The sequence below is a fragment of the Ostrinia nubilalis genome, chromosome 2 (genome assembly GCF_963855985.1).
Source record: "Ostrinia nubilalis chromosome 2, ilOstNubi1.1, whole genome shotgun sequence".
Lineage (NCBI taxonomy): Eukaryota > Metazoa > Arthropoda > Insecta > Lepidoptera > Crambidae > Ostrinia > Ostrinia nubilalis.
The window spans coordinates 12,112,400-12,136,103 of record NC_087089.1 but is presented as its reverse complement, the minus strand read 5'-3'; the positions used below and the strand labels follow the sequence as shown (position 1 = coordinate 12,136,103).

The 23,704-nt window shown below is 38.4% G+C and overlaps 2 protein-coding genes across 3 annotated transcripts; one reads left to right on the top strand and one right to left on the bottom strand.

Annotated features, from left to right (window-relative positions):
• The first annotated feature begins 812 nt into the window (after nt 1-812).
• LOC135084026 (ribonuclease H1) lies at nt 813-2,341 on the top strand. Its single transcript, XM_063978771.1, has 2 exons — nt 813-1,751; nt 1,852-2,341. Exons 1-2 carry the CDS (start codon nt 860-862, stop codon nt 2,043-2,045), a joined length of 1,086 nt encoding a protein of 361 aa, XP_063834841.1. The 5' UTR covers nt 813-859; the 3' UTR covers nt 2,046-2,341.
• Nucleotides 2,342-7,884: 5,543 nt separating this feature from the next.
• On the bottom strand, nt 7,885-23,704 carry LOC135084009 (MYND-type zinc finger-containing chromatin reader Zmynd8-like). Of its 2 annotated transcripts, none has more exons than XM_063978760.1 (16): nt 23,653-23,704; nt 22,379-22,554; nt 21,824-21,934; nt 21,103-21,221; nt 20,889-20,981; nt 19,176-20,671; nt 18,392-18,624; nt 17,717-18,016; nt 16,737-16,871; nt 15,271-15,415; nt 14,219-14,342; nt 13,393-13,510; nt 12,552-12,617; nt 11,070-11,187; nt 10,544-10,647; nt 7,885-10,068 (listed from the first exon to the last, which is right to left on the bottom strand). In XM_063978760.1, exons 1-16 carry the CDS (start codon nt 23,675-23,677, stop codon nt 9,931-9,933), a joined length of 3,501 nt encoding a protein of 1,166 aa, XP_063834830.1. In that variant the 5' UTR covers nt 23,678-23,704; the 3' UTR covers nt 7,885-9,930. The 2 variants fall into 2 exon arrangements, with proteins under 2 accessions (XP_063834830.1, XP_063834826.1); XM_063978756.1 differs by lacking the exon at nt 23,653-23,704 and adding an exon at nt 23,466-23,547.

The window sequence follows — 23,704 nt, the reverse complement described above, 5'->3', positions numbered from 1 at the left end:
AAAAATGTGAAAAATGTTTACAATGATCCAATGTCGGAAATCACGAAATAAACACTTACGCGTGGAATCTTATGTCACTTCCAGGACACCACGTACTACCGCAACCACGCACTACAAAATTTTGCACCAATTCTTGTGATAAAACAATGATTATTTCCTGTAAACAATCTCAAACGAAATTAACTGCTTAATAAACAAAATAGTAAACAACCGCCATGATGGGCCGGATTGGGCCGATGTTGCCACATGGTACCGATTACCCAGGAATTGGGATTGTAATTCCCTGATTCGCCAACACATTAAGCCTAAATGGCCGACAATTTTGTGATTTTTTATTTAACTAGGTAATCTTAGTTTCAAATATTAATTATTTATTTGTTTAACTTCTGATTTGGTTAGTGAATTGGCTATTTCGAAGAATTTACAAGGAGATTTAAATCAGAAGATAGCAATACTACAGTTCACACTAAAAAGAGAGGTAGGGCCGCAGAGAGCGAGATAGATATAAGTAGGTATTTGACTCAAGTTTTTGTTCCAACTTTGCCCTCCATTTTTATCTTTAGCTTCATGGTTTAGAGGTATACAACATGTCATAGCAAGTTTGGTTTATTACACTATTTTGTAATCAAAAAACAAGGTTTGGTCGATAGCCAATTTCCGGCATTGTCTTTGATAACATAATTTTTTTTTAATTATCATACAAAATAAAATTAAAAAAAATTTTTTTTTATAAATAAAATAAGTTTCGTGTTCTTTGCATCAAAAATTCATTAAAAAATATATGTCAATTTGACAGATGACACTAATGACATGCAGCTGCAGCTGATGGAGAGCAAAATACCTTCAATCAACGTTTTAAATGTTCAAGCTAAAAACAGTTGTACAGAAAACTTTAGCTAGTTTTTTAATTAATAAAAACGTGTATAAAGCTTCTAAGATGCCTTTCTACGCCGTTGCGAAAGGTCGGACTCCCGGAATATTCATGAATTGGGCGGACTGCGAAGCTCAGGTCAAAGGCTTTTCTGGTGCCAGATACAAGAAGTTTGACACAGCTGATGCAGCTCAAAAATTTATTACTGATGTGGTTAGTCATAATATTTTACCAGCATCTAATTCTTTCAATAAACCAAAAAACCAGCCAAGTTCGTCCAGTAAAAACCTTAAAAGAAACTATTCTAATTCTTCTAATTATGGAAACAGTAACAGTTTTCAACCAACCAGTAGCAGCTTAAAAAATCAGAAGCGCAAAGATCAAAACAGCGATGAAGACGCCGGATTCTCAGACGGGTCTGATGACTTGAACACAATTTTGACTAAACAGTTAGATGATGTAGAAAAGAGGCTGAAAGGTTTTGAGAAAAATGTTGACAAAATCATAAAGAAAAGCACTAAAAGTTATAAAGGTGGGGAAAGGAAAGCTATTATGATAGAGCCTCCACAGCCAAAGAGAAGAAAAGCTAGTGGAGGGTCCGATTTTGAAACGGACAATGATGGTTATGTGCAAGTATATACAGATGGAGCATGCTCTGCCAATGGTCGCAGCGGAGCGAGAGCTGGTTTAGGAATCTACTGGGGTGAGGCACACCCTCTGAACACCAGTGAACCAGTATCGGGTCGTGCTACAAATAATTGTGGAGAAATTCAAGCTGCAACAAAAGCTATCAAACTCGCTATGCAAAATGGTGTGACAAAGCTGTCTATCAACACTGATTCTAAATTTCTCATCAATTCAGTGACCAAATGGATGCCAGGTAATTAGAAAAGTGCTTTCTGTTATTAAAACAATTTTGTTTTTTTAATTATTCAATATTTCTCCTAAAATGTATTTTTAATGGTTTGTGTATTTCACAGGTTGGAAAAGAAAAGGATGGAAATTACAATCAGGAGAGCCAGTCAAAAATGAGACAGACTTTAAAGACCTTGATAGTGTTCAGAATAAGCTTGATATAAAATGGAATTATGTTGAGGCACATCGAGGAATTCATGGCAATGAAATGGCTGATCAGCTAGCTAAAGCAGGAGCAGCTATGTATCAATCAAAATAAATGACTGAAGCATTTGTTAGCATGTAATCTAAACCTTTGATAAGGTTCTCTTGTGATAGAGGTTTACTTGTGATAATTTTTGAAAAGAGTTTTGTATAAGAATGATAAGTATGTAATACTATGTAATGTGATTTGGAAGTCCCCAACGAACATAGCCATGCAGGCATGAAACATCCAAGGATTTTTGTGATTGTATGTATTCTTGCAGTTATTTTTGTAAACTAATTAATAGATAAAGGATAAACAAAACATGTAAAAATAAATGTTTGTTGAATAATAAAGCTGATTATTCTGTACTAATTTGTTTTTGCTTATCATAGAACAGCAGTAGGTATAAATAAAAAAAATCTTAATATATTGACATTAACTTTATTGAAATGAAACTAAAACATTTCTGACCTTATGGCTAGAAGCTCCTTATGGTAATGATAAGACTATTTACACAAATGCTACTACTTGGATCATTAGACAGAGATATTTGGATGAAAAGTAATTTCAAAACAGAAACCATCCAAAATTATAAAATGTACATCCAATATTAACGAATTCGCGCATGTAGTTCAGTAACTGTATTGCAGGATGTGCAAGTGCATGTATAAAAAAATAGATACACGAGGTAAACAAATTATACAACCACGATTATTTCATTAAAATAATAATGTGCATTTATCATTGTGTATGATAGGAAAAGAATATATTCAACCAGTTAAATGGTTAAGATTATGAATACAAGACGGTATGTATTAAATCATCGCGAGAACTAAAATAAATGTTGAGAAACCTAATTAAAGAGCAGTCTTAAAATATTGGATAGCATTCAAGATACAAAATTATTATGAGTCACATTTTTATGTTCATTTGTATTGATGTCATATCTGTAACACTATTTCTAAACTTACAATAGTCATTAATATTGTATTTACAATCCAGAATATTAAAATACAATTGCGGTAAACAAAAGACAACTGCTATTAAAATAATACCACAGAATAATAATAAGTACTACGTACAGAAGTTTTTCTTCGCGAAGGTATTCAAAAAAATGTATGCTCAATGTCATCAACAATATGGTGTAATTTAGCTTGTCTTATGAGTCGAGCACCGTTTTGTTGACATACGTCAGTGATCGGTACTGTCTTGATGCCATAGGGCTGACTGCTACAAGAAGCTACTGTGTCGCCATCTAGCGCACCACACTTGCATTCACTGCTCTTCGCGGCAACGCGCAGCTACATGCGGCCGCCAGTTATATAGTGTAAGAGCTAGCACCTAAATATTTTATAACACACATAACTGTGACAATTTATTTCACGTGGGCGAAGCCAAAAAGCTAGTAAGAAATAAAAATTCAATTCAGTAGGTATTTCAAACCAAATTTTTTTACATAAACAAACATTATACTAATTTCATTATGGGCCCTTAGTATGTGAAAACTGCAATTGACGATATTTCGCACTGTTTTCAATATTATGTATTACAGAACGTATGTGTGATGGGATGATATTTTCGAAAACACGATTAGAAAAAATTTTTCTCGAAAAAAAACATTTACCTCTGGATTTTTTTATAAAAGTTTAATATGACCGTGTTTTACAATAAAATTCCTATAAAATCACAAAGGTATCATGTTTGCCTCTTTGATTTCCTGGCTGTTTTAGATTTCAAAAACCTAAATATATTAATTTATTAACTTTCTGATAAAAATGTGAATGGCTCTTACGATGTCCCCCCCTTAAATCAAAATGTCTTTATTTGGTCTATAATATGCCCATCATCACTACGTAATAATTATAAAAAAAAGTCGCTTTCCTGTCTGTCTGTCCCTATGTATGCTTAGATCTTTAAAACTATGCAACAGATTTTGATACGGTATTTAGGGTTCCGTAGCCAAATGGCAAAAACGGAACCCTTATAGACTCGTCATATAGTCTGTCTGTCCGTCCGTATGAAACAGCCATTTTTTCCGAAACTATAAGAAAAATACTGATGAAACTTGGTATGTAGATGTATTCTGTGAACAGCATTAAGATTTTCACACAAATTAATATAGAAAAAAGCAATACATTTTGGTTTTCATTAAACCCATACGTGTGGGGTATCTATGGATAGGTCTTTAAAAATGATATTAAGGTTTCTAACATCATTTTATATGTATGAACATACATTGTACATCATGAAAACTTCCAACGAAAATTGGTTTGAAAGAGATCTTGTAAGCAGATTTTTAAAAATATTTTTGAAAAAAATTTAAAGTTGCTACTTATTTCCTCATGTACGCGTAGAGGTATTAAATTGAAATTCATATTAAATACTCAGGTATATAGTACCTTTAAGCTGTAACAAAATCAAAGTTATATACCAACTGGCTTGTACGGAACCCTAGCGAGTCCGACTCGCACTTGGCCGGTTTTTTTTTTAAATAGATACATTGTACATTGTGGAGCAGTGGCGGGTCACTAGTACTATGATAAATCTAACTTCATAAATTGATTCTTATAAAATCTCAAAAAATGCTCATAAGGAGCCTTTAAAATGTCTCATTATTTTTTTGCCCTATCAGTGCTTTGTGAGACAAACATATTTTGGCAAGTGCTGAGAAGAAACGAAATACTCAGTCACGACTACGCTTCTTTGTCACTTTGTTTACCCAAAATTATGCAAGCATCTATAATAAAAATTATAGATGCCTAATTTTTAGATATTTTTTTATTTCTTTTTTAGAATCTTTAAAACATCTGTTATTGAATTTTATTGTTGCGTATATGCGTAGCCTGGTAAACAATTTTAACAAATATTCTACCGGAAAACAAGAGCACGGAGTTTTTGGAGGTAAGGTTTTAAATAAATTATATATTTGTCTTCCTGGATTAAATTGAAGGAATTTTTCAAAGTTATGTGTAAAACTTGCTTCTAAACTCCGTATATATTCTATGAATTCTCTGGGAGGCATTTTCAAACTGGCTATTAGACTTGCACACGTCCGTCCGTTTTTTGTAGGATTAATATAATTAAGTAACATTTATTTTTTGCATTCGCTCTTGGTCTAACCCATACGAAACACGAACAACTAATGAACTAACAATGAACAAAGTTGATAAATTAGTAATATGTAAATAATGAATTTGTTTTACGAGCTGTCCCGGCGTACTTCGTACCGCAAATTAATATAAAGTTGTTTAAGTGATTTATAAAATCGCAATATTAATTTTTGAAAGTAGGGTCATTGTGCTGGTTTTCTATCTAACTTCGGTTTTCGTCCATTTCACTGAGCTGCCATAAACACATGCATAAAATTTGAATACAAAGTATTGTATTCACACAAGGCAGTAGCCATCCCGCGCTAGTTTTGTTGCAATCTATAATGCCTAAGCAACAGTTCTACCTAAATGAAAATGTAATTTAAAAAGTAGTGAGTTCCAAAAAATTACGTAAATGCGCGGCCATATACACCGGTCACCGGTACATTGCAGAAATCATCGCGCTAGAAAAAAAACGTGCTGACAGGAAAAGTTTTTGGCACGTATGTCTAATTGATAGCATTATAAACACAATTTTAAGTGTTTATTAAACTTCTTCATACAAAATTAAATCTTAGATGACTAAGGGTCATTTTTTTAAAGCATAGCTCAGGTCATATAGCAGGCAAATCAACTCGGAAAGGGATCAACAACGTATTGCCTTTTGTGACATGGAGGTAATAGTGGAGAGGAAATATAGATCTATACAAAAATTCGACAAATTAATGACAAACAGAAATAGAAAATGTTTGGTCAGTACTCATTCTGGCAACATTTTCATGTGACGTCACTACTACCTGACTTGTGCCGAGTAGGTACCTACATACAAGATTTAAGAAAACAACATATTTATAGGCAATCAGCTGACAACTACCCTACTACTATTTGTGTGTGTGTGTGCACACACACACACAAATACCTGTCAGCTGATTGCCTATACAGTGTGAGTCACGTTAAAGTGTACATATGAAAATAGATGAAACTAGACCTATTTTTATCGACAAAAAAGAGGTCAATTTTTTTTTGAGATTTTTTTTAAATTTTTTATAGAATTTATTTTCTTCCGATTACGTATTGTAAAGAAAACGTAATAACTTTTAAACTAAGCGGTATATCCTGATAAAATAAAATCAGTAATAATGCTAAATAACAGGCAATACTAAAAAAATACATAAAATACACAAAAAATGCCAATGAATAATAAAAATTGATACTTTTTGAAAAAAATCTGCTTAAAAATTCGTGTTTTTTTGGTAATTTGATAAATTTCTCCAAAAAAAGCCCCTATAACAGGTAGTTTTTATTGTTTTGTATTATTCTCTATCGTATTACCTTTGTAAAACCAAAAATTGCATGTCTCTATCCCTATCACAACATTTGCTATGATAGTTTGAACAAAGGCCTACCTTGTGGTAGGCCTTTGTTCAAACTAATAATGTTGTCATTATTCTCCTCTACAGGTAGGGACAATTTTAATATTAACTAAAATGCTTATTTTACTTCGAAATCTTTTGTTTTTACTTGAAATCTAACTTGTCTTTATCAAAATTGCAAATTTAGAGCCATTTTCAGTTTCGTTGTTAGCGAAGCGTTGAATGGCGCGCCCGGAGAGACTTAACTTCAAACGATCATAGCAAATTAATGTTGTGATAGGGATAGAGACATTCGATTTTTGGTTTTACAAAGGTAATACGATAGAGAATAATTCAAAGTAATAAAAACCACCTTTTATAGGGGCATTTTTTGGAGAAATTTATCAAATTACCAAAAAAACACTAATTTTTAAGCAGATTTTTTCCAAAAAGTATCATTTTTTATTATTTGTTGACATTTTCTGAGTATTTTGTGTATTTTTTTAGTATCGCCTGTTATTTAGCATTATTACTGTTTTTATTTTATCAGGATATACCTCTTAGTTTAAAAGTTATTACGTTTTCTTTACAATAAGTACTTGAAAGAAAAAAAAATCTATAAAAAATTAAAAAAAATCTCAAAAAATTTTTGACCACTTTTTTGTCGATAAAAATAGGTCTAGTTTCATCTATTTTCATATGTACACTTTAACGTGACTCACACTGTATTGCGGCCATGTTGTTTTCTTAAACCGTGTATGTATTTATAATGCGTGTAAGTGTGTGCGTAATGTACCTACCGAGTACGTTTATTTTAAAGTTACGCCAAGTCCATGAGACATTGATATACGTCAGTGTTTTGCGAGCTGTCATTGCCCTTCGCGCGCTGTCATCGGCGAGGCAAGGCGTTTACGTTACGGTGCGGATTGTGTGTGCGTTGCAGTATGGACTTTAGTTGACTGCCTTTATGAGCACTCGAACGACATAAAATAATATGATACATTTATGTAAGGGTATTTTAAGATCACAAAGTTGGCAACTCCGATAGTTGGACGAAAACCAGCGCAAAGACCCTATCCTGTTTGACACCTATAATAATTGACAATAGCTGGCTCGGCGAACTTCGGCAAACTAATGTGTGACGTGAAGTGCCAAATCGCGGAAAATGTCGGAAGAAATACATGAATTTGCATGAATTATCATGAATAATAATAACCACTTATTTACCTCTCAGTGTCTTCAGGCAACTTAAAAAAAGTACATTGTGTGTTTTTATTATTATTTAGGCAGTTAAATACTGCACAGTATTTTTACACAGTATTTTTTTATTTTTTTCCATAATACAAGAGTACGCGTGCGTGTGTCAATGCTCGCTCGTATCTCGTATGTGACGCCTTGTCGAATCGCCTCCTGTAGGTGGGCTATCGTGCGTGTTTTGTTTTCGATGTGAACTCGCGGAGATGAACAGGCCTGATAATACTTATAACAGGTATTCAAATAGCTTATCAGATATGAGATATTCTGTATATTGTCTAGTAAAAATAAATTTGTATGGAGTAAGGTGCATAAGATTTTGCATTTGGAATTATGTACTCGAAAAATACCTAAAAAACTTACTTCATTTAATAAATCCACAACGTATCGAACAAAGTGAAAACATTATCGCCTATTTCGAGAGACATTTTGTCATTGGACGATTATAATCCGTAATTATTGTAACATAACGAAATCCTGAAAAAGTGCAATTTCGTATGCCACATTTAATATTGTATAATTTTACCTCTTAGCAATAGGATACATGATATACATTACAGTTTTTGTTTAATTAACTTAGAAAACATAATTGTATTTATTTTCAGGTTCCAGACTGTCAGGCTCAATAATACCACAAATTCACAACCAATTTACAAACAGAGATGACTGTAATGCAACCAAAAACTTTTATTTTTACTAGACTATGTTGCCACCAAACCAATTCTGTGAGTGATGTATTCCAACGACAAGTATACCACATAACAGTTACAAGTTAGTATACAAACAATTCCCGTCGTAAATGTTCATATCAAAATATACAATGACTCATGCGATTTACAAAATATTTACAGATATTCGAAATATGAGTATAATAACTTTGCACAATTGTAAAGTTACGGTAGATTTATCAAATTATCATCCTTCAAAATGCTTTAACAGCACTCATTAAATGCGGAAACTATAAGACACCTATGTATAATTTAAAAAGATTTACTTAGTCGTAAATCATTAACTTCTCATCTGACTAAATGCTACTATTTACAGGACTAATGTATCCATTCTAATAACAATGGCTGATTGAACAGATTTTCCAAAACCTACTGTGACATGGCTCAATATGAGTGTTTTTTGTGAGCAAACGCGCAAATAATTAACAACCAGATCCTACTAATATTATAAATGCGAAAGTTTGGATGTCTGGATGGATGTTTGTTACTCTTTCACGCAAAAACTACTAAACGGATTTTGATGAAACTTTACAGTATTATTCTTTATAACCCAGAAATAGGCTATAATTTATGACGATCTGTGACAAACTAAATTTCACGCGGGTGACCGCGGCTTCACCTAGTACCGGCAAAAGCTAGTATTACATACATTAGCAGATGTTTTAAGCCACATCACATATTATTATCTTAACTGGGATAGAGAACAGATAGATGGGTTAAAACCCATACGGTTTCAATGTCACTGGATATTATAAGTGGGGCTGCATGTAGAAGAAATAGGTTATAATCACTTAGAAATTATTTCATAAAATAATATAAATATTCGCAAGCGTAGGTTCGAACTCTACCAAAGAAGATACGAATATGTAAAGTTGAGAAGAAAAGAAATTGTTAGCAGTACGGTTTCGACAACTGCGGAGATCACAATCGAGTAGAGATCTAGTTAATCACTCACAATCATCTCATAGAAGGAAGATTGTGTACTAATTTAAAGACAGGTAAAAAATGCTTGCTTTTGCAGTGACATTATCGCCAAGGATGTGAACAAAACGGTGATATGTTCTAAAACAACCCCACTTTTTCTAATTATTTTATTCTAAACACGTAAACCAACGTACTTAGCCAATCACCTGGTAGTCACAGAGTTGTCTATTTTGAACATTATCCAGATAACATAAGGTTCAAACATGAAAAATATTGTTTCTATACTGGTTAAAACGTTTAAAAACTAAGTCAGGCTCATTGTAGCTGCAGGCAGTATCAGTGTGTAAAGCCTGGTCCGTGAGCACGTAGAATTTTGTCCAATGACCCCAAGCTACCCATCCTTATCGCTCGCGCGTAATTATATTGCTGTAGCGACTGTGCGACGGGCGCCCGCAGTGAGTGTGCAAGCGCGACAGCAACATAATTACGCGCGGTAGCTTGGGGTCATTGGACAAAATTCTACGTGCTTACGGACCAGGCTTTAGTCTATTGTTTGCTAATCGATTACAATGACGTCACCAGACCACTGTGGAGCTGTGTGCAGCAATCCTCAGGTGTAGTGGTACTGGATGGTGTGTGCGCGGCGCGGCGGCGTCGTGACCTGGTTTGTGGTGTTTCCGCCGACTATGAGGTAGCCACCCGATGTCATCATTTTGTTGGTGGTGGCGTTCTCTTCGTTATTCGGCATCTGACACACAAAATTCGTTTTAAACCAATCAAATTTAACACGCCTAGTTAATCATCAGCATCGCTGCAGGCCTGTAGCGGCTTAGATAGGCTGCTTGCTTTCTGGGGGGATCTGGGTTGGTTATAGGAAGATAAATCACAAATCGCGCACAATGGTCCAATCAAGATGCTAAATGCGATTCGATTGCCCTGCAAAACTAACTACAATCACGCCTAGTTCTCGACTTCAGTTTCATTTAAGTGACCTGATGATGATGATGATGATGATGATGATAGATTACTAAACAGAACCGTAAGTAAAAAAAAGTAGTAGAAATTACAAATATTTGAATATTTAAGGCAGAGTTGCACCATCTTACTTTAACAAACGTCACAAGTCCGTCAAGCTTCATACTAAAAACACCGAATATTGTTATATGTACGGTTAAAGTAAGGTGGTAAAATTCAGCCTTAATGTTTTATGGGCTGTGACAAACCTGAACGATCGGCGAGATCTGGTTGGAGACGGCAGGCGCGGACGGCTTGTAGACGCCCACGCACTTCATCGTCTGATTCCCACTTTTGTCTTCTACCATGCTCACTGTGAAGTATTTAGAATTTATTTTAAAACATTGCAAAACGATTCAAAGGTCAACTCGATTTCATGAAACTCTTTTTGGAACAAACAGAAGTACGAGTGAATGAGGCATTAGATGATAGATGTGAACAGTCGAACAAAAAAGGAATTTTTATAGATGAATGAAATGTAATCTAGTCTGTATTTACATTCGCGGATGGCAATCATATTTTATAAAACGTGACGAAAAAATCTCTCGAGTCCAACTATAAGAAGTAATTAATAATTTTAAAACAGTGACATTATTTTAATGGAAGAGGGGAGTCATCATTTCAGCCTCAGAACAAAGAATATTAAAGTAATATAAATATTTTTTTTATCAAAATGCAGCGCAGGCAATAGCTAGTCATTAAAGTTAGATAACTATAGTTAGTTTCGAAACTTACTGATGATGGAAGAAGATTTAGACGTGGGCGGGGCGTCTTGGTTGGTGGGAGCCCGCGCTTGCGCGATCTTACCGCCAACTGTTAGCGTGGGGGTCACGCTCGGCGCCGTGGTGCATTTCTGAAAAAAATAATTCAATTTAATATTGGATTTTCCCTTTTTTTTAATTTATTATCACTAAATACGTGATGCTTGATGTTACAAAAATACATATTGGATATTGTTTTTATTGACTACTAGCTTTCCGCCCACAGCTTCGCCCGCGTGGAATTTTGTCTGTCACAGAAAAACGTTATCGCGCGCGTCCCTGTTTCAAAAACCGGGATAAAAACTATCCTATGACCTTTCCCGGGACTCAAACTATCTCTATGCCAAATTTCATCAAAATCGGTTTAGTGTCCGACCGAATGTTCGGTTTCGGTTTCGTTTTCGGTTGAGTTTCGGTAAAAACACGAGTTTCGGTTTAGTTTCGTTTTCGGCGGCAAACTTGCCGAAACTACGACCGAAACCGAATGTGCATTACGATCATAGTTTATACTTAATTTATAGTATTATACAATGTGTCCGGGCATGTAGTGATCAAACTTTAAGGGCGTGATCTATTGACTATTTTATCGATGAAAATACCTACTTCAAATTTGGGGCTTGACCCATTTCTCAAAAAATTACAAGGCTTTGTTTTTATTTTTTAGAATTCACCTCTTCCTTTAAAAAAAAGTGACTGCGTGGGCACCTTAACACTAATGAGCAAATATTTTATGTCATGCGATAGCTGATAAAATGATCTATTAGTAAAGTAGAAAACAGACACAAGTTTCATACATTTAAAGGGAGTAGGAATGGATTTAAGTGGAAAAAAACATGACTTTTTTCACTTCTTTTTCAGTTATTTTCCAACACAAGAAAAACCAGGTCGTTAAAGTATGTTTTATTTGCATTGTGTTATTAGTATTTGAGCTATTCTACAAAACGAATGTAAATTTATTAGTTTACGTCTATTACTTTCGAAGCTATTGTTGAACAAAGATACCCCTTCCCAGCCGGTTCCATAGCGCGGCTAGTCATGTAGTCGGAGTAGGTTGTACGATTCTTTCAGGCAGTGCATTTTCGCATTTCTTTATTTTTCCCTCAAAATATGAGCCTTGTAAGGAAGTTTCGGTTTCGGTTTCGGCCGAAATAGACACCGTTGCCGAAATTCGTTTTCGGTTTCGGTTTCGGTCGTAAAACTAGTTTCGGTCGGACACTAAATCGGTTCAGTGGTTTAGGCGTGAAAGAGAGACAGAGAGACAGACAGACAGACAGAGTTACTTTCGCATTTATAATATTAGTATAGATAGTATAGATTTTTTAGAGTCATCTTATTAAATTCGCTGTCGCATCGTGCAATGTTATAAAGCTAAAAAGCTATGATGTGAATGTGACAAAAAAAATTACGAGAGAACACATATCACAGGAACTGACATCGAATTATGGTTAAAACTTACGGGAATATTTTCTGGTTGCGGTTGCAATCTACTGCCAGGCGCTTCGTTCGGATTACTGGGAGTGTCCTGTAACATAGGCACATAAAATTCATATAAACTGTTTTATCAACAACCTAGGTGAAGGACTTTACAATGTATTTTATAGCATCGACAATGATTCAAAAACACCGGGTAAATGTGCTCTTCGGAACACAAAATCAGGTCGATGTAAGCATTCTGAGCAATCTGGGAGCCATTACGTTCTTCGACATACAAATGTGAGATGTTAACTTCAGAACCAAGTCCGTAAATTGAAACCATGAATAAGTAAGTAAGGCAGGATTCACATTGACCGGCGCGAGTCCGTTCGGCCAAAAATGCGGTGGCGTATTCGCTGGAATACGCTCGAAGCCGACCGGCTTCCGACGCATGCTCGCGCATCCGTCCGGATTGAAATGTCAGTTAATCAGTTGTAAGCAATTACGACTCCAAGAACTGTTAATAAAATGCTATTTTCTTTACGGCCGTGTAAGTGCGCTCCGACGCGCGCCGGTCAATGGGTATCGTCCCTTAGGAACGTGCTCTGTGTTAGGAACCACAATTTCGCCAATGTCTCGAGTGCAGCGTAATGTATAGTTCCAAAATACTGAACTGTCCTATGCATGACATTGACAGTGGGGCGCCACCTACAATACCGGATCGCTAGTTCCGATTTTTGCCATGTTGGAAACCATATAGTTGAACGATGGTAGCGCCCCCCTGTCATTGAGTTTGGTGGGACAGTTCAGCGTGGGTCATCTATAATACGCGTGTCAACTGTCACGAATGAAGGTTACAATAAGGGTAGGGGTGTGATACGCACCCTTTGCTGCGTGCACACGGCATAGTGCTGTGCCCAGTGCGCGCGCTGGCACGGGTAGTCGCAGTACGAAGTATTCCAGCAGCAGTAGAACTGCGCCTCTTGGTAGCAGTTCGCACACCTAACAACAAACACAACTTTATTGAAATAATATGGCACAGCACACACACAGGAGAACAAACTATGTTAATGTGGCATAACCTGACAAGGGACAGATGGAAATACCCGCTCAATTGCAATACTTTTGTTGTACGCCGATCGTTGGATTCGGCACATCTTGATAAGCCCGGGCACGACTGGTACGCCGGTCATTTCATGATTTAGCTGGCCATATCATGATATCACGATGTGCCCAGGAAAATAACGGGAACAACGAATTTGTTGATATTCCCAGTTAAACACTGGATAACACATTGCTCGACGAGGACTCCTATTTACATACCAAATCTTGCTTGTCGTGTACATTTTGTCCTACTCATAGACACCGCATCAACATCGGACGAACTAAAGCTTATCCCTAGATAGGCTTATTCCACTATTGACGGGGACTGTCAACGGGGATTAGTGAACTTTTTGTTCACTATTCCCCGTTAACGCCAATTGTGTTATAATGAATAATGAACTAAAAAGTTCATTAATCCCCATTACGTTAAAAATAAAATCCTAATGTAACGGAGATTAATAAAATTTTTAGTTCATTATTCCCCATTATAAAGCTCATAATATTGGCGTTAACGGGGATAAGTGAACAAAAAGTCACAACAATGAACAAATGTCAACGGGGAATAGTGGAATAAGCCCCTAGATACAGTACACACGGCTTACTCACCACTGCTTGGCCTTGGCCTGTTTGACGGCCGCTTCGAGCTCGGTCTGCGCCACGCGCCGCATTTCGGACATCATTCGCGCCTTCTCTTTTTCATACGACGCCCTCATCTCCGCCAAGACAAGTTCTGATGGACAAAGAGTATTTTAATAGAATAGTCAATTAAGTCAAAATAGGTTCATCATCATCATCATCATCTCAGCCATAGGACGTCCACTGCTGAACATAGGCCTCCCCCAATGCTTTCCACGTTGATCGATATAATAAGACAAAATAGGTTTGCATTGCTAATTTGGACATGCACAAAATCTACGGAAGAATTAGAATTAATCGTTTTGAGAGCTTATAAAAAGAGTGTCAAATGATTGGTGGTGCTTCTGCCTTCCTATAGCTTCACTTTCTTATAGGAGAAATATGTATTTATTAACAACAGCCCCCAGCCACCATAGACAAGTGGCAAACGTGACTTCGAAAGGTTCGAAAGGTACTTCAGTGCGATCAAAAATTGCCACTTATTTCGGCCCTCAGGCCTCCTCAATTCTCAACCCATTTGGTCAGCGTGGGGGGTGTAGGGTCCGGTTTCCACCAAGGCGAAGCAGAGAAGTGTTTTGAATAACCAACCAAATTCATTATTTTCACTTTTCTTCTCTGTTCTGCTCCGCTTTGGTGGAAACCGGGCTTAAGTTGCCTCTGGTAATTAACTCGTCATCTTGATGTGGAGACTAACGCCCGTATTCACAAATGATGCTTGCTTAAGTGAAGCAGAAAATCGAACGAGCTGTGATTGGTTCGTGTGTCACCCTGTGCGTCCACGCGCACTGTGAGACCTCATAGTAATGTTTGAAAATATGGGCGTATACCTTCCTATTGTTGCTGAAGGTATGCTGCATCGGGCGTTAGCCTAGGCGCAGACCACTTATTTTTAGTTGGCCGATAGTTGGGAAGTGTTGGCGCACTTCCATACATGCCCATACTGATTAACTGCCCGACTAAACTATCGGCCCACGAAAAATCGGGTGTCTGCGCCTAGGCTTAAAAGCCTAACATCAACATACCGTGGTTGTGCTTCATCTCTTCAATCTCTTGCTGATGGCGCCAGGCCATCTGCTCGCTCTGCAGCTTCAGCGTCGTCACCTGCGTCGCCGGGTCGTCCAACTTCTCCAGGGAGTCTTCCAGCAACGTCCGGAAGAAGTCCGTTAACTGAAAATGTGAATATCGATATTAGATACTGTTCTTGCCAGTGTGTAGAACCCGGCCGATTTGACTCTGCACCTGGCAGCCGTGACGTCACATCGACGCTCAGTACGGCTAGCACGAAACACTTTTCGAGTTCAAATCGTTTGTGTACTCGAATCGCCATCAAAAGATTTAGTAAGAAAACTACAACAGCGCCCTTGTAAACGTGTCGTAAAGTGAACTTAGTATGAGATGTGGTTGCACGAAACTTATTTTGAAAATCAAAATTGTCACGTTATCGTTTAATTCGAAGATTGAGTATCGAATTTTATCGAATACGCAAATGATTCGAAGACGAAAGTTGTTCATGCTAGAGGTACTGGTACAGACAGGGCGAACGCGGGGAGGTGTGCGGGAAAGATGGAGGGAGATTCGCATTCTAGGAAGATGAGCAGTTAGCTCGATCGGGTTGTGATTCTATGTTGGACTATAGTGCTTATGGTAGCAGCGTGTGATTGTAATAAAGTGAGTGGTTTTAATCATTAACGATACTTATATTGATAGTTATATTTTCACCAAATAATATGGTGCCCAAATTCCAGATTTGGTACTGGTACAGACAGGGCGAACGCGGGGAGGTGTGCGGGAAAGATGGAGGGAGATTCGCATTCTAGGGAGATGAGCAGTTAGCTCGATCGGGTTGTGATTCTATGTTGGACTATAGTGCTTATGGTAGCAGCGTGTGATTATAATAAAGTGAGTGGTTTTAATCATTAACGATACTTATATTGATAGTTATATTTTCACCAAATAATATGGTGCCCAAATTCCAGATTTCGGAATAAATGTGTCCAGGAACTAAGGCGTAATGTAAGTTTTTACGACAGCATGCGAGAGGGATGAAGAGGAAGTGTGTGAGAGACAGAAGTATTGGTGCTTTAGGTATTGGATCTAATGGTGGTCCATAAAATAGTGGTAGATAAAATTTTATAATTGGCATGAAAATGTTTAACGTTCAGATATAGGCTAAATGTTATTTTTTGGGAAGTATTTAGATATTTTAAAAATAGTTGTACGACTGTTTATTAGTGTCTTGCTTTCACACGTAATATATTACAAGTTCTTGAGTGGCGACCACGAGCCGGAAGACGTAGCGTGGGCAGGCCTCTCACTAGGTGGACCGACGATCTGGTGAAGGTCGCGGGAGGTGCCTGGATGCGAGCGACGCAGGACCGGTCTTTGTGGAAATCCTTGGGGGAGGCCTTTGTCCAGCAGTGGACGTCTTTCGGCTGAAACGAACGAACGATATTACAAACTATTCATATAAATTTCTAAATGAACCTACCTTGACGGCGTTCTGGTTGAGCTTGGCAGTGACCGGGCCGACGGAGGAGGGCGGCGGCACGTTGCCGATGGGCGTCAGCGAGTCCAGCGGGTTTAGCAGCACCGGCCGCTGCTGCAGTCTCGGGGGCTGCGGGAACTAAAGATACGTAAAAATGAGATGGTTGACACCGAGGTGTTAAAGCCTTGATCACACGTACCGAGCAAACGGGCGAGACAGTGCTCTCTGCCGAGTACTCGGTGTGTATGAATATTACGCCGAGTGCTCGCCCGAGCACTCGAGTATGTGACTCGCTCACCCAACTGTCTCGACCGAGTAAACATTTTAATGTCTCGCCCGTTTACTCGGTACGTGTGATCAAGGCTTAAGCCTGGTTCGCAAGTCAAGTAATTTAGTCGAGTGACGAGTAATCGAGTAGCTTAACGTGTCCGAACACCAAAAATGTAGTAGATAAACCGTTTAGTCGAACCAATCCATTTTGTTCTATTTTGATAGGCGAGTGGCACACCCCACCACGCGTCCCTGCTCATTCTCTTATCGCCTAAACGAGTCCGAACCGGGCGGTTTAGTCGCGTTCATACAAACATCACTAATTACAAGTAAACTGTGCTCGACCAAAGTGCGAACGGTTTTTTGGTCAGCAGCGAGTAGTTTAGTTACTAAGAGCGAGTTACTGTACTAAATTACTCGACTAGTACGAACAAGTCTTTATGGGTATTTGTATCTGTATCCATTAATTCGAGACATCTTCATCCGCATCAAAAAGTGCGGAGCTTTTACGGATGCGAATTCATATCAAAGTGGGCGGAGTCAGACTGGCATGTGGCCAATAATGATAATAATAAGACTGAAACCTGTTTTAATTTTGTACAAGAAGTCTATTTAAAAAAACAATCTAAGAAATTATAAGAATTGTATGTATTAACTGACCCCAAACAAACTGAGACTGTATATTATAGATTTATATTGACCAACACACTTACCTCTCCAGGGTTGACCGTGTTACTATCGGGTGTCCTCGAGTTCGGCGACGTATTATTCGCCGAGGCCAAAGCCGGCACTGGCGAGTTAGACGCATTCGTCACGTTAACCGTGTTAGATACGTTGGCCGTATTAGAAGCGTTAGGCGTATTAGTCACGATGACTGGCGGGCCCGGTACCGGTACAACGGTAGGCGTCGGTATGATAGCCGGAACGGTAGACGCGGGCGGCAGTGGAGTGATGGTCATTGGTGGGTTGGGACGCTCTGGGAGGCCGTTTAGCAGCGGTGGGGTTGACGAATCCTGTAAGAGAAGATAGGTCGGTTATTTTTATTGTATATCGTGGCACATTTCATTGAGATAAAGTGCTGGACACTGGACATGGGACTTTTTCAGTTCTTGGTATGTGAAAAAGAGTTTCTCAATTAAAAGATTAAGGACTGAAAAAAGGTAAAAAATGTATTCTTATGTTCAAATGACGTGTTTAAAAATAATTTGAATGCACGAACTGGACTAACGAGGCTTGTTTCATAGTTTTATATTATGTAAAAAAACAACTGATTTAAATTGCCTAAACAATTAATTGAGTCAAGTTTCATGATCCCATTAGCAGTCAAATAGAAAAGTAGACACACAATAATCAAACTTAAAATAAACAAGGCATACAAGTAAACTTACATCCATCCCTCCTCCAACCGACATAATCGGCTGCAGACTGAACGTCCACTGTCCATTAACAGACGTGATCAGCGGCACCCTATGTACGGTAGTCGGGACTTGTCCCACCTGCACTAGTGGCAGTGGGTTCGTGACCATAGACGAGGTGGGTAGAGGCAATGAGGTCGGCGTGACGAGAGGCGGCACACTGGACGGCACTAGCGGCGTTGTCACGGTGTTCACTATGTTGTTCGCTGTAATTAGGGATGTAGGGTATAGATTAGCTTGGCACGAATCACTAGTATCGATAAATATTTATGCTGAGTTGCGCCATCTTATATTGACTTTAACAAATGTCAAAACTATGTCAAACTCCATAAAAAAGCACCGGTTATTGTTGAAGTTACGGTCAAAGTAAGTTGGTGCAACTCGGCCTTAGATGCATATCTTGGACACATAATAACACGCGTCCTCATGTAATAGTATAGAAACTCTATGTGCTCGGGCGTGCGACTATAATATGAACTTCGCCTTAAGCAACATTAGATTAACTTTTGTGATCGCTTCGTTATGTAAAGAAAGAGAAGTATTTAGAATCTTAATTTGGCTAGACACTGAATAAGGAAGCAAAAAATTCAAAAGCAAGATGCCCTTATAAGAGCGCGCACTTATTTTTAAGAATACCTACTATTTAACTTCCACAAATGCGCTGGCGAAGTTCTAAACTATAAGAATCTCCAAGATACTTCGCGCCAATTTTAAAAGATAACCACACAATTTTAACAAATAATGATTTTATACTTACGAGAAGTAGTCATTATGGGAGCCATTGGCCTCGGTCCTGTCGTGACGGTCATCGGTCCATTGGCGCAGCTGACCGGCGCGCGGACTCGCAGCGGGCCCGGCGTCATCGGCGGCTGAATCGGAATATACACCATCGAGTTCTTGCTGTTCAACTCGTTTCTTCCATCATCCGGCTTCTTCGGCTGAGGGAACGTCTTCCGAGCCCTAGGTCGCACCTCCACAGCCTTAGTCGCCGTCTTTCGCGCGTTCAATGGCGTCATCACCACCTTATTTATCCTCACTTCCCGCAAACTAGTCACGTTCTGGGCTGCGACCTGATTCACTGGCCTCAGTTTGAACGTTTTCATCATATTCACTTTTTCCATCTGGCGCTCTTGATCTTCAAAGTCCATCGGCTCCGCTTTGATTTCCACCTCGACTTCCTTTTTCTTGCTTTTCTCAGTCTCGGGAGATTTCAATCTTGCGAACGCGCGAACGCCCACTCGGCCTACCATAGACGGCTCGGTCGTTTTGGGCGTCGTCTCTTTCACGCTTTGAACATTACTGCTACTCATGGGAGTGAGCAAACTATTGGGTTCGATGGTCACTTCGATCATTTTAGACGGCGTTGTAGTTTTTGTCGTGGTAGTACTGGTATCCTGAGCGGTCGTCGAAAGACTCCTCACGCAGCTAATAGTGGGCAGGCCGTGCACGTTACTATTTGTAACGCCCTTTTTATTGGAGCCCCTTGCCAATTCAGCTAAACTCGTATTATCATCGAATTGAGAGCGTTCTTTGCCCGTTTTGGGAGTTTCTGCGTTAACATTTGGCGTGTTTGATTGTTCTGATGTCGACTTTTTAGCATCCTCCTTTTGTTTGTTACTTTCTTTTTTATCTTTATTTTTCTCAGGTTCTACAGTGTTTTCACTATTCTTGTTTTCTTCGTCTTTCTTTTCTGTTGTCACAGAAGCAGTACTAATATTCAATGACTTGTCTTTGCCTTTAGAATTCCTACGCTTCTGTTGTTTTGTTTTTTCGTCTTTGGATTTAGTTTTGGTCACGACGATCGATTTATCCAGCTTCGTCTGTTTTATTCTAATGGGTAAAACCTTTGGGCTGCCTCGGCCTGTTGTTTTCGCGACTACTCTTTTTTGGTTGGTTGATATTACTAGCCTGATCGGAGTAAGCTTTGCATTTTTTTCTTTATCTGAGATGCCGTTAGTTTGTTCGCTGCCTTTGCTTTTTGCTTGAGGACTATCCGACTTTGTTTTAGAGTACACCTTAGTTGGTGTATTTTTAGGTTCTTCTGCGCCACTGGCGGTGGAACTTTGAGATTCTTCTTTTATATCAACTTTTTTCTCGTCCTCGGTCTTGATTTTCTTTTTTTTCTCTTTTGTGCTGCGCTCCATGACGGTCATAACGGATACTTCTTCCATTTGCGACCGCCGGCGTTTTCTTGATGGTTTCTCAGGTTTTTCAGAATCTGCAGGTTTAGGGTCTACTTCCATTGGTTTGTCCCTGTAAAAGAAAAATAATGTGGATTAGAAGTAGATCAGATGAGTAGGGAAAATTTTGACTTTTGTATGATGGTGTTGAGATTCAGAAAATTTCTAGCCAATAGGTATTTATTTGGCTTCTGTGGAAACTCAACTTTGACTAGTTTTTACAGCTGACTATGCCTAGTAAATGGTCTAATTAGTTACTTTCAAGTAAATTAACAAGTTAGAGAACTTACTTCTCAGACGTGTCTTCTTCTATTCTAGCAATATCCGCTCCATCCGCCATTTTGCATGTTACGGTCGACCCTTCTTCTGTGTCACTAGCTTCCCTGGAATATTTCGATAAAACATAATAATATCAATCCAAATATTAAAATGTGCAAATATTCCGTTTTGTTTTTAGTTCAAGTTATTTGCCAATAATATTTAAATTTTGTTCTTGGTACATACCCTTCATTGTGAGAGCTCTTAGAGCTTTTTGAGCACCGTTTGTCTTTCACCATGCTTGGTGAAGCAATCGAGGGCTTTTCCTTCGTGGACACCTTTACTTCGCCCTCGAAGGATGGAATCTGAAATGATAACATTTTATGAATTCACAATTAGAGTAAAAAAATAAATTCATCAATCAGGGAATTGAGTTTTACTGATATGACTCAAAAGTGTTAGATTTGAATGAGCATTTTGCATAAATTGTACGTCACTTTGTTTACAATTTATGAAGATTCGCATTGTAGTCAATCAAAAGGCTAGTTTCCTAAAAATTTTTTTTAGTCCGTCAATTTTAATATAAAAAAATATTGAACACATACATTTTTAATTGTCAATCAAACAAATAATTACAAAGTTATAGCTGTGGTTATAGTGCGTTGAAGTTCCGCGCGACGTCACAAAGTGCTGCACTTTTACGCACTGACTGACGTCACGAGCCTTTTCTTTAGAACTTTGCCACGCTTTATCTCTTTACATTTTCATTAGTTTAAAAAAGTAAAAATTCGTGTCGAGTAGTATTTGATAAGCTAACTGACGGACTAATTAAAACTCTTGCTTTTTTACCAGGAAACATCCTTATTGTTACGCGGTCATATGCGACCGCTTGGGGAGTGATGAGTTAATTACAGTGATGTTAAGGGGAATTAATTAAAAGTAACAAATGTTTTTTAAAATACATTACCATCATTTTAAGTTGTTCGGTTAGCCGGGACGGATCGAACTGCGTCTTGAAGGGCGGGTACACAAACTTGCCGTACTTGCGCGATATGTTGCGAATGTGCTGTTCGGCTTCCTGTAATCATTATTACACGTAATAAACCATATTATAAAGGCATTATTTGACTCTTTTGGCGAGCTAGCAATATGTAAAAAAATAAATTTCTTATGTTGAACATCGTGTCCCTTGGTATATGATATTACACATTGTGCTGACTCGGAACAGATTACTGATAGCCATAATAACTAATAGGGAATGTTATCATTTATCGAAGAATGAAAATGTTTTTTACAATATAATTTTTCGCAGTTGGTTCAAAAATTTATTTTATTAACTTATCTGTACGAAATCAGCACAAAAACCTGTGCAAGTCTTGAGTTGGAATTTAAAGCATCATGTAATAATATAATTCTAATAAAGTAAAGCAACCGGTTGTTATGGAAAACCTCGGGGAAGGCCTTTTGTCCAGCAGCTGACGCCATTTAGCTCAAACGAAAACAAAAGTAAAGCATATCTCACCTGCATACTATCCAATATATCCTGGCGTTTAGTGCGGAAGTTGTTGGGGTCTTTCTCGGAATACAAGAAGCAGTCCTTAGCCGGCACCCAGGCGCGGTCGTGCGCGCCGAAGAAACGCACGTCGACCAGACCAGAGTTATTGACGGACATGCCCTTCGCTGGCCAGTATGGGAAACCTGGAAAGTAATGTGACAACTTGAGTAAAACCTTTATTCTAATGAATAGGTATAATTGGCAAGATGTTCTCTACTAAATCATGCCATGTATGTATCATTCCAAGAAAACACATTTTATCTTTTATCTGACCAGTTTTTTCTTTCTTTCAAAATCATACTGACTGAGAATGTTATCATAATGAGAGGAGAGTTAGTAGTCAAGTCGGTTGCCATAATGAGAATTATCCCTAATGCGCCTAAAGGAAAAATACTACAGATTTTAGAAGTTAGGGCCGAAGCTGAATTATCAAGACGAATGAAAGAACTAGATATTTGGAGATCAATATTCAACTGTTTATTTAATTTAAATGACTTTAACAAACTCCTTGTAGGAAATTTAATCAGTCAAAAGTTTGTGTGCAAATAAATTGCTTTCGGACAACACGCGAGTAACACGCTATAGTGAAAGCATTTGCCGATTACCGGTTCACACAGTTCACTGACCTTGCAGTTTAGCCCACAGCATGTGTGTGTATGGAGACAACCAAAAAGTTCGCAACACGCCTTTGTGTCAACTTTTTGGCCACTTGGCTTGACTTGGTTTGACGTAGTGTCACGAACTATATGACACGAGTTTTGGCGATGAAAGAATTTACCGATCTAACGTTACATACGTGAACTGACCTTCGAGTTTTGCTAAACTGCTAAAGTAATCGGTGAACCACGTGGGTTTGCGTGCGTGCGCCACTACGTTTCACTCGGGACACGCTTCTATTTCCCCTATATCCGATCAACAGGAGCGGACTAAGGTCCGTACAGTTAACTGACCGTTGAGTTTAGCTCACAGCAGCATGTGTGGGGTGGTATTACACGCCATGGTGATGAAAGCATTTGCCGGTCTGACGTTACGTCTCTTTCTTCAATTCACTGACCTTTCAGTTTAGCCCACAGCAGCATGTGAGGTGTGGTGCAGACGTCGGTGAACATCGTAGGTTTGCGAGCGTGCGCCGCCGCGTAGCACTCGGGACACGCTTCTATCCGTATCACACTCGGGACACGTATCAATGTCCCCCATCTCCGCTCGGCAGGGGCGGACTAAGGTCCGTACAGTTCACTGACCTTTCAGTTTAGCCCACAGCAGCATGTGTGGTGTGGTGCAGACGTCGGTAAA

Coding starts and splice junctions, on each gene's coding strand:
- LOC135084026 (XM_063978771.1), top strand. CDS start 860: ATGTTCAAGCTAAAAACAGTTGTACAGAAAACTTTAGCTAGTTTTTTA. Junction 1,752..1,851: donor AGTGACCAAATGGATGCCAG/GTAATTAGAAAA, acceptor TGTATTTCACAG/GTTGGAAAAGAAAAGGATGG.
- LOC135084009 (XM_063978756.1), bottom strand. CDS start 23,520: ATGTTCACCGACGTCTGCACCACACCTCACATGCTGCTGTGGGCTAAA. Junction 14,343..15,270: donor AGAGATGAAGCACAACCACG/GTATGTTGATGT, acceptor TTTGTCCATCAG/AACTTGTCTTGGCGGAGATG. Junction 10,069..10,543: donor AGATCTCGCCGATCGTTCAG/GTTTGTCACAGC, acceptor TTTGTGTGTCAG/ATGCCGAATAACGAAGAGAA.